At 38.2% G+C, this 12019-nt stretch overlaps 1 protein-coding gene across 1 annotated transcript in view; it reads left to right on the plus strand.

Moving 5' to 3' along the window:
* The window catches only part of kcnh5a (potassium voltage-gated channel, subfamily H (eag-related), member 5a), a gene marked incomplete at both ends in the record, with an annotated part of 75238 nt that overhangs the window by 50131 nt on the left and 13088 nt on the right, over positions 1–12019 (plus strand). Inside the window, 3 exons of the mRNA XM_079475511.1 lie at positions 2889–3088; positions 5378–5630; positions 7670–7866. Of these exons, the coding sequence (XP_079331637.1) occupies positions 2889–3088; positions 5378–5630; positions 7670–7866 (650 nt within the window). The remainder of the gene's footprint in view (positions 1–2888; positions 3089–5377; positions 5631–7669; positions 7867–12019) is intronic.

Below are 12019 nucleotides of genomic sequence, written 5' to 3' on the forward strand. Positions count from 1 at the left end.
AACTTTCGAATGGTAGTGTGCTGTGTATATTTAATATGTATTGTTCAGGCAAAAGTCTAAAGAGTCACATCATTCTCTAGTCAAATGTTTTTTTTCTGTACGTTCTCTATTTACAGCATGGTTTGGTCCTTTGAAGGCACCGAATCTAGTATAGGGAAAAAATGTCGCCTACTATGCATTTGCATTGAGTACCGATATAAAATATATTCAAAAATGCACATCGAGATGCATATTTGACTCTTTGAGTCTTCAGTGTTTAGTTCCTTGAGGCTTCTTAACGGTTATATTCCATAAATACAAACTGTTGAACACTAAATTAAATGCCTGAAGATGACTGACTTCAGTCAACAGTGTTTGAGCGTGTACAGCAGGGGTCTCCAACCATTTTGTAAGCGAGGGCTACCAAAATATCTAAAATACTCTAGAGGGCTACTTGTTGATAACATACTTTCAAACTTTAAACATGTGATGCCTTATTTTTACGCTCACAGAACCAAATTCAGTTTTCTTATATTAACGAATATATTAAAGCTTGTAACACTTACTTATAATCAACTTTCATGACGATGTAGCACATGGCTGATCGGTATAGTCACAGATTTATTATTGGTGAGCCCTGTGTTTAGCGGGCACCTTGCAGAGTTCATGCGGGCTACCAGGTGCCCACGGGCACCACGTTGGAGACCACTGGTGTACAGCAACAGTGTACAGTATCCCTACAGTCATGCGCTCTGTGAACATCTGTGTTTCTATATTACAGTTGTTGTCAGCCATTTGTTGCAAAGTCCTACTCATCCGAAACTTTGCCAATTATAGCAAGTGAAACAAATGTACAGTTCTTTGTAATGAATCCGATTTCTTACTTATGCAAACAGGGGTTTTGCTTGTTTAGAGTCTCATGTTCTGTTTAAAATCAATATTATAGTAATTCAATGGTACTCTATTCTTGGCACAGCTACAGTGAGACAAGGGACACAGAAATCTACAAATAGATTCATGCAGGTGAAAGTGTTTCTTAAACAGGATGTCACAATAATGCTGTGACATACATTTTCCAGTATCTTATAAAAAACGTATCTGCAACATAATTGCAATATACACGGATGAATCATATAGATGGCCACATTTACAGTACGACAACATTTTGAAACCGTCTTCCTGCGCATCTAAAAACAAATCGCCGCTGGTTGGCAAGTATTCATCTTATGTGCGTGCATGTGAGTATTTCTAGACTCTCAGGCAGGTTGAAAATATGTCTCTGTTGATGACTCTTTATTGCCTCATTCATATTGACTGCACTGGTAAAACAGGCAGCTTACTGACACACTGTATGAATCATGAACTATGAATTAATCTGCGTCATTGAGCATCACTGGAACCTTCACTAGAAATGAATTGCTGCATCAGGGTGCAAACGCTGTTATCATTACTCAGCATGCTTTTACTCACATAGGAACTTAATTATTGTTTTGGTCTCCTTAGGCTCTTAATGTTTATCAAGCTCCCGCTGCTCTTTGACTAAAGTGTCAAAAGAGTGACGATGTTGAAATGATTGGTGCAGAGATGCTGCGCTTCTCTCTCAATGACTGGAATCTTGTCAATCACTGATATGGTTCCAAGTGCATTACCCACAATCCTCTTCTTCCAGTGGAATCTTACCTCTCCGGCTGTGCTGTTCATCCTTTGTGTCAGATCCCTTTTCCTGTCCACCCTCTGAGAACATTCTGGTAACAAAATAACAATAGATTTCAGAAACTATTTTGGTCTGGGTTTCCATGGAAACACTCGGGTGTATGTTAGGATAGGATTAGGGGGAATATTGCCAGTGTCTGCTGGCAAGTATACTGTATATAAGCAGACGGAAAAATCCACATAGCTGGCCTTCGCTTCGAAAAAGTAACTTGAAACATACTTGGTGATAAAGCTCTTTAATCATATTCAATGAGAACAGAAAGTTTGACATTTTCCCTTGATTTAGATATTTCCTGATGATAGACATAATACAATATACAGTATATTCCAAACTATTGTATTGAGAGTTTTCTATTAACGCCACGCTTCTGATTTAAAGTTGAGCTTTTCTATGTGTCGCTATAGTCGATCATTTTAGCCCTTAAAACTCATCTTCGCTCCTTAAAATAATTTAGTTATGCCTGAAAATAGCTTGAATGTATTTGAATTTGCTTCATTTAGTATACGCAGTATCGTGAATATGCTAATTATTCCCCGCCTCCACTCAATCAAATCAGCTCAGACAACCTAATCCACTTTAGCAACCGTGTAACGTGATTGGTTACAACACGATTGTGCAATTTTTTTCGCCATTTTTTTAAGAATGTCTTTGGTAAACTGCTCGTTTGCATCCAGCGAAAACATTCAGCGATGGTGTTTAGTGATGAATTTGCACAGGGCTTGTCTTATTAAGCCAATATTAAGGAATATTAAAACAGCACATAGACATAAACAATATATTCACCACAGGGGACTTTGACTAAAATTGTTTAGTTTGGTTTGGTCAGAGATGGGATTTGGTAAAGCGTGTTTGTGAAGATTGCTGTTTAATCAAGTCAAAATGTGTAAAACTATTTGTGTTTGAATGGCCTTTAAGTTTTTTCAGGGCTGAACAAAATTGTAAGGTATATCTTATCTACTAAGAAGTCAACATATAAGATCACGTGACATCTCATTTCTTTTTCACCCACTAGGATCTGTAAAAACCTCTCCGCAGCCAGCATTTCATCACCGTCATTTCACTTCAGATACAATGCAGTACTCCTAGACTTCTAGACACTCAAAATTCACTTCAGCCTTTGATTGTTGTTTGTTTCTATACAGCATGCTTTCTAAAATGCCCCCATATCTCACATTCTTCCCTCACTTATTTGCAGCTCTCCTGTACGCCACCATCTTTGGAAACGTGACCACCATCTTTCAGCAGATGTACACTAACACCAACCGCTACCACGAGATGCTGAACAACGTGAGAGACTTTCTGAAGCTTTACCAGGTGCCTAAAGGACTGAGCGAGAGAGTAATGGATTATATTGTTTCCACGTGGGCCATGACCAAAGGCATAGACACAGAGAAGGTGGGTAAACTAACTTAAATGCAATGTTACTGTGTACAGAAATATTATTTAACAATTTTTTTGGCATGGGCAGTCATGTCTATTGAACTTCAGAGGCTGTTGATTTCAGACTGGAGAAAACAAATATTTTGAAAATGCTTATGATATGGTTTTAATAAAAAGCGTTGTTTTCATTCACTTTGAAAAATAACCATCAGTTGTGATGAATCGAGTAGACTAAGAACCCCAAATCAAGATATTTCCACTATAAAATCACCGAACTAAGGTGGAAATGATTTACTTTTATGTTTTTGTGCCATCATTCTATCAAAAATCGGGAAGTGGAGAAAAGAGGGTCATCTTTCTTTTTCTGTGCAAGTGTCTCTCCATCAAGACCCCCAATTTTAGTTCATTTTAGAAGAGAAATGGAAAATTGCATTATCTCCCAGGAGACATCAGCCCCCGGGGATTGTAGTAGATCTATTCAACCCTGAGCTTAAACCTATAAAGGATCCTCATGAGTGATTTTCATGCAGCGCTCGGTGAGAAGTCCTCTCCATTTATTGACGTACGGATTGGGCATAATGGGCAAATTTAAACATTTTCAGCAAAATGAGCGGGGAGCAGAACTGGACACATGCACGGCAGAAAAGGTACCTGTCAAAGTGACTTTCGAGTTGTAAAGTAAGTTTAGTTTAAAAGTGCAGAATGTGCGCCAACTGTCTGGTTACTAAACAGGTCCAACTTAAATGTTGCATGGCGACTGCAAAAAAGTTAAATTTATTACCAGGTGGAGCAGTTTATAATAATAAATTATCAGCACAAAATAATTGTCTAAATTCAATTTTTAAGAATAATGATGAAAAAGCACCCAATCACCTGTAGTGGTTATTGTATAACAAATGGTCTTAACCATGCACCACTGAATGACCCGCATATTAGTGGAACCATTAGCGCGAGAGAGCACTCAGTGTGTGCCGAATGTTTAATGGGCACTTAATGATTTAATATTAATGATGTGAACACACATGCATAATGTATGCATACACTAGTGTGTTGCCGACATTATACATGTTTCGGTTATTGCCTACACTCCAATTTAATAATTCCACATGTTTCCTCTTGAAGTGGCTGCAAGTCCAAAATCGCTGCCTGTTTGTTGTTACCACACACTTTATATAATTCCCTGTATGATACGATGACAAATTGTCAGATTTTTTCATAACACACACTCCCTTGTTAGGCTTTTAATAGTTGGTACACGACATGATTCCAAGCTAGATATGTTCTCAGATAATCTCAAAAAAGACAAATGTCAGTTTCAGTGGATTATAAAACAAAAAACCTGCAGATTATTTTACCAGAACTTTTAACTTTATCGGAAATCTGATTTGTTTAGCTGTTATAATGCCAAAGTGACCCGACTCCTGTTTATCAAATCAATACTCTGCAGTTAAAGACTTTTTAATTTGCCATTCTATTCACCTATAAGAGCTACGTGTACTGTGTTAGACTAACTGGGACCAGTCACAGCACTTACACATTTTTGCTCTTTTTGTCGATTTGATTGTCTCTATTGTTCTTCGGCTAAAAGCGTCTCCTAACTGATTAAATTTTAATGTAAATGTCCTCTGCTCAATGAGACACTTCAGCATACTGATAGCTGCTGTTTTTGGATTGCCGTTGGAATCAATAGACAGTAAACACCAATGATCAGAATGAGAATGAGAATCATTATCTTTGTCTTTTATGCCTTGGTTATTAAATATAAATGTGAATTGTTATCTGCTGTGTCTGTAAACTATTGTGCTGATTACATTACATTAATGTTATTGATCATTTTTATGATAACTTGCAGTTCTGAAGCTGACTGTTTAGAATCAAAGAATCATTTATTTAACAAAGACTTATTATGTATGAGGAATTTGCCTTGGTAGGCTGGTGCATAACAGTTAAAGAAACACAAATTTAAAGACAGAAAATATTTAAATATACAACAAAAGTTAAACTATATCAATATAACAATTTAAACAACGTCAGAGAAAAAGACATGAAGTGCAATCTGTGTGCAACAGTGAATTGAAGTCTGCTTATTTGTATTTAAATCATTTACACTGCAATCAATCTTTAATGTATATCTACGTATTTGTTTGTTGAGTAGCCATGAAATAAACTTGATAATGCACAGTCAGTTGTTATTTATTATTCGTAATCTGGACCCAGACTAATGTAATAGCAAAACTGATTTTTACCTCTTCATTGGTGTTTACTTTGTCATTATATTCTTACATTCTTTGCATTACCCTGCAGGTTCTGTCCATCTGTCCAAAAGACATGCGTGCGGACATCTGCGTTCACCTGAATCGTCAGGTGTTCAATGAGCACCCTGCTTTTCGACTGGCCAGTGATGGCTGTCTGCGCTCTTTGGCGGTAGAGTTCCAGACTACACATTGTGCTCCTGGAGACCTTATATTCCACGCAGGAGAGAGTGTGGACACTCTTTGCTTTGTTGTGTCTGGATCACTGGAGGTCATCCAGGATGATGAGGTTATTGCCATTTTAGGTGAGTTAGGACATTCTTAACAGGAGAAAGTGGTGTTAGTTGTCACTTGGGGATGTTGTCACAAAGTCTGTAGCTCAGGGCCTCAAAAACATTTTATCTTATCATTAAGTTTTTTCTTGAAACCTATTCACACACCTGCTGAGAGCAGCTTTTACTAAGAAGAAATAGAAAGGAAAAGGCGGGGTTGCCCCGTTTCTATGGATGATACCAGCAAGATCATCCAAGATCTACATTTAGATTTAAATTAAGATTTACAATAAAACAAAAGTTGCAATAAACGTGTTGCCAGAGTCAAATGAAAATGTCAAATGAAAATCTTGCCATATATATATAAATACAGATAATATATAACCGAGTAGAATAATCATAGCTAATAGTAAGATGTATGCAAGTTGTTCTTATGACTAACACCGTGTCTACAGCGGACGCGACAGGCGCGACATGACAACCGCTTGTTCTTAATTGGTTTGTTGCGCAGAGGATGATGGGAACTTGGGGAAACACAGGCGGCATGGGAACAGAACGGGACTGTGACAATAATAGTTTTACTGCTCACATTTAGCTGCAAAATCATAAATCGCAGGTTTAAATGACAGGCTCTACTTGTGACGACTTACCCCATATAACATGAAAATGTGATAGTTCTCTAAATACAAACTAGCCTTTACCTTTATCCTGGGCAATAATGGAAATGTTTAATAACTTTTTTGTAGCCTTTGGGCAGACTAGAAGTGCCTACAAGTTGATTTTAATAATGCATACTCATCATTACAAAATGTTTTCTACATCTGGCTTCTGTGTACCTGGTTGCCGTTGTTGAATATTTTCCGCACAACACGAAACAGGATCACAACATTCTCATTAAATCCTAGAAAGCGCAATGCAGCACAATTAGACGGTGTGTTTTAGTACTACCTCAGATCTCTGAAGCTCAAGTTCCTACAGGAACTCGCACTGTGATCTCGTCACTCTTAACCCCTGAGTCGACATGAAGCTCACACTGTAGTCCGTTCACTGCCTGTGGCGACGCGGTCTCCTTATCCTGCTTTAATCCAACTCTGGGGACCGATTTTTATTGATGTAAGGGTCGTTGGTTTCACAGGGATGTTCGTGGGGTAGTTCATAGTCTCCAGTGCTGTAACAATGACCAGATGTGGGGGAAATTTCGTAATTTAAAGACAAATACAGACCTCTGCTATGAAAGATGTTTTTTTTGCAGTTTTCTCTGCTGTTATAGTATTATTTGTTATAGTTGTATGTGTCAAATTCCTCCGCAGCAAAGCGGCAGTTATTACTTTATCTCTGTAAGTGCAGATAAGGGATTAGGAGCCAATTCAAGATCTGAACAATTTGAGACACTTGAGATGACACGTCCACAAACAGGCACGTTTTTATGAGATCTTTTTTTTTTTGGTCTCAGTCTGGACGTTATCTTGTGATCTCGTAATCTTTTGAGTTGTGCTGATATACTGTTGCAACAAAGACCTCAGATGACCTCACATTAGACCTTACGAGGCGCTAGAGGCAGGAAGGCAAGGTCTCTTTCTTCTAATGGGGAATTAGTTCAGATGCTCTTTTGCTTTAATGATTATGAAATGAAATAAGACGTGAGCACTGTGAGTTAATTAGTCCCAAGGCATTTACTTGAACCCACCACACTGAACCTGCTGGGCTCCTAATGATGCTCCTCATCAAAGCACTGAACGCTGGCTTCTTTGGACAGATTCTCTCACAAGTGTTGACTTGTGTGACTTTTAAGTATGCACAGTTATTGTGAGGATACCTGTGAAAAACTGATTTGAAGCTCAGTGAACGCAGTATAAGGCCAATTGTATGCCTTTCTGAATAATAGATGTTGCTGATTCAGCTACAATCAAGCTTACAGCTCTTTAGATGAAAATTTACAATAATTGAATTGGACCCTAATTGAATTTGCACAAAGTGAGCTCCATAAATGGTCAAACACCAAAAATAAACACCTTTGATAGATTAAACGTTAAATGTTGTTTCTTTCTACAACCTCTTTCCATCTGTTTTAGGTAAGGGTGACGTGTTTGGCGACGTGTTCTGGAAAGAAGCCAGTCTGGCGCATGCGTGCGCTAACGTGAGGGCTCTGACGTACTGCGATCTGCATGTGATCAGGAGGGATGCTTTACTCAAAGTGCTGGAGTTCTACACGGCATTCGCCAACTCTTTCTCCCGCAACCTCTTTCTCACCTGCAACCTCCGCAAGCGAGTAAGCACCATACTGTACACTCATTTCTTTCATTACAAAATGTCAACTGATCCTGTCACGTTGTTTTTCCAGTGTAATTTGTTAGTGATATACATTTGATTTAAATTTTGCTTTAAAGCAGGGGTGTCAAACATACGGCCCGCGGGCCGTATCCGGCCCGATAAGGCGTCCAATACGGCCCGAGGGAAGATTTGAAAAATAATACAAATATGAAATAAAAGTTTATTATTATTTTAATTAATTTAAAGTTTATTAATACAATCAGGTTTTCGCTGCCATATTATGTTTTGTTTTATTAAATTTTTTATTTTATCATTGATCATTTAATTGGGCTTCTGCCGGAACCCCTAACAAGCATGCGCATTCTAAAGCGCCGCCTACATTTCGAAAACAAAGTCGGCTAAGTTGTGCGGCAAGTACTAGTGATTTTAAAATGTCCAAATAAAGAAAACTGACGGAAGAAGACGTATTTCTTCTGTTAGTTCAACGGTAGGCCGGTATGTTTAATCTGCTCACAAGCCGTGGCTGTGCAAAACGAGTAGAATATTAAACGGCACACACGCAGAGAAATATGATAAATACACTGGACAACTTCGAAAAGTCAATAATTTAACTTTAGCCTCGGAAAAAAGCAGTCAATGTTCACAAAAAGAACAGGGACTGATGAAGCTGTAAAGCTATTTGATCGCCAACGAAATCGCAGCGGGATCAAAGCCGTTTTCAGAGGGAGAATTCATCAAGAATCGGTAATGAACATTAACAAGTCCAACCTGCGCTCTCGACTCACAAACAGACAGCTAAATGACATCATGAGATTGATGTGGTTGAAGAAAAGAGATGTCAGGAATTAAAATCATAATGCAGATGCGATCTAGATCTTTTGTTGTTAAAGGGAATTTCTAGTATATATTTCATGTTCATATCCAAAGTGAAGTTGTACTACTGTACTAATTGTTAAATATGTTAAGGCAGTTTTTCCTATTAGTGAATTATATTGTATAGCTTGTATGGTTCATATTTAATGTGACCGTCTGTACACAAATAGATTCTGTAGCATTTTTGTCATTACTAGTTTAAAAAGTATCTGACAAAAAATATTCATATTCAAAGGAAAGGGTTTTGATTGCCTTTACCTAAACAAAATAGTTTTTTCAAAGAGGAATAAGAGTGTTATTGAACCGTTCTGAGGATTTATTAAATGCACCTTTTACAGAACAGTATGTCTTTCTAGTTTTTTTGCTAATTCATTTGTAATTTGGTGCAATATGGTTTAAAAAAGGTGATTCGGCCCGCACATTGTCACTTTTCTCTCCATCCGGCCCTTACCCTAAAATGAGTTTGACACCCCTGCTTTAAAGGGATAGTTCACCCAAAACGTAACAACGGTGGTACCCATTCACTCTACTGTATAGACACAAAAGTCAATGGGTACCACCATGGTTTGGTTACCAACATTCTTCAAAATATCTTCTTCTGTGTTCTGCAGAAGAAATAAAGTCATAAAGGTTTGAAATGACAAGAGGGTGCGTAAAGGATGACAGAATTTTGGGTGAACTATCCCTTTAAAGGGCCCAATAGTTACCAACTCATTCCGTGACTCGTCGTGACTATTTTGTCTAGAAACACAAATGAAAAATAATAATAAAGTTGACAACAGCAGATTTTATTTCTTACATTTCAATAGCTATTGCTATAATATTTTTAATGTGGAATTTTTTGGTCACAATATTTGACATCATTAACTATTTGACCTTTTTTTGTGGGTAAATCCTAAACCGTTGCGTATTTCTAGTTTTTAACAGATTTTTCATCCCAGACTTTCATTGTAATGTAAATGTTTTGGGCCCCTTTGAATGTTTAAGCAATACCCACCATGCTGTGCATCTCTTGTGTTTACAGTTCCTCTTACTGTAGGCTACTGCATGCAGCATATTGTTTATCTCAGAGATTTAAACTCATCTTGGTGCCTTTTGACCTCGCCTGAACGTGAGGTGTGCAGTATTGCTACGTTCAGGTTATACGAGTTCACAGCTTTGCTGTGGCTTTCAAACCTGGACTCATATTCCTTAAATACATCAATGATTCATTCTGACAGACTGCCCCTGAAGAGCACTGGTTCTCCTGGCTTAAGAAAGACCTTCAGCACTGCCAACACAAAAAGAACTCAGCTGTGCACTTTTCACACTGCCATTGGGAGTTACATCATTTGCGGGAAGTGTAAACCTATATTTAGGTATAAAGATTTCCTCTGTTACTTATTTTGAGGACTAAAAATAGCTGTGCTGATCATCTTTAGAGCAAAAATCTTTCTGGCATAGCTAGTCACACGCTTGATAAATTCCTTGGGCAGCTGGAGTAGTTTGAATGCATTGAAATGTATGAAGACAGTCAGGAATCACTGAAGCGCAATATTCATTACTTTTATCAATAAATTTACATTTTGTATTAGTAGGCACTCTTTTGCTAAACACTGCTGACAAATCATGTTAAATATCTCCCGATACATACTGTGTAAGGCTTTGATATCTTTAATTGATTTCACTATTTGCTGTTTATTGAAAATGGTAACTTTGTAACTGTGTCTATACTGACCACAGTGAGGCGAAATGGTGTGAAGTGTTTTACGGGCAGAATGTTGGTTTCTTTGGCAATAGAGTGACAGAGGACGCCCAATCACCCCGCTGTGCCCAGTCAGCTGGGTAACACTGCTGATGGGCCGGCTTTACTGAAGAAAAACTGCCTCCCACAGAGCACCTTCTGAATAAAGCATGAGTCAAATCAGCAGGCGCGCACACACATTTATCATGCATAATGAATTAATACGGCCACCTCCTAATATTATGAACACCTATTGTCATCTCATCTTCGTCATGACACTACGCCCTACACATACTGTAATACTGTGTGACTTTGCTCGCAAAGATCTGCTGACACTACCTGCTAAAGTAACTACCTGCTTTTTATAATGAAAAACTGAATTTGTGTCCAATTGTCAAATTTAAGTTAATTAAATAAATTTTTCATGTTTAGTCTTTCAAGTTGGGACTACATGAAGGCTGTTGTGTTAACCTAAAATTGTAAAACTGGGCAGAAGATTTCCAGTGCCCAGCATGCTTTGTTTTCCATGTGGTTAAAAAAGCTAATTCTCCTGTTTGGTTTTGGTGCGACTATCCGCGTGTGTTAAGACCATGTGCTCAATCCACAATCCCTATTTCCCTTTGCTAAGTCGGCAGAGAATTCAAACCATCTTAGTCGAAATCTCCCGCATCACCCGCTGGGCTCAAAACTGTTTGTCTATGACTGCTGATTAGTGTCAGATCGCTCTTTTTTTTTGCTTGAGCTGATTCATCTCAGCAGCAAACCCAAAGAGGAAGCAGAATCCTCCACACCTGCCACGCTTTCATTCTAACAAGATTTACAAGGCCTTCAGAATGCTTCAAACCCCTGCCAATAAGGTGGGCGAAGCAACTTTATCACCCCCTCCATTACCAGCAGTGAGCGCAGAGATGCTCTCTCAGCAACAAGGCAAAGATTCATAGAGAAATTATAAGCACATGGAGTATTCATACAGACAATAAGCCACGCTTAACAGAACAGCTTGTTTGTGTCTATTCTCCTGTTAAACCTTGTGTTGAGAATGTGAATGTGAAGACTAGCCTAGTGCAATTTTGTATGCTGTGATTTATTTGTTTTTAGAGCTTAGTATTGGAAGCTGCACTGAAATGTAGTTTTTATCTACAGAACACACAAATACTGTATGATGAAACCCAATTTCACAAAAGTACTTCTAGGTGCCACTCAGTGTGTCCTGGTAACCTGGCAAATGTCCACACAAATATAGTACTGTATTATCAATCATTTTTACCTTGTGGGGACTTTTTTAGTGCCTAGAAGCAAAACAGCTTGTAGACCCCTTCTGAGCCGGCATCACAATTACGTCACAGCCTTAGCTGGAGGTAAAACAAGGGGAAAACTGGAAGCGGCCAATACAAATCAGCACAGAGTCGGCTACATAATGGGTTTAAAATATTATTTAAAAGATTATTACGACATTTTAACACATAGACATACCGTTGCCAGAAAAACGACAACAGATAAACACAATAAAGCAAATATGCTTGCAATTACAGTGCACACATTATTTCACTTATAT

This window comes from Barbatula barbatula, assembly GCF_947034865.1.
Source record: "Barbatula barbatula genome assembly, chromosome: 15".
Lineage (NCBI taxonomy): Eukaryota > Metazoa > Chordata > Actinopteri > Cypriniformes > Nemacheilidae > Barbatula > Barbatula barbatula.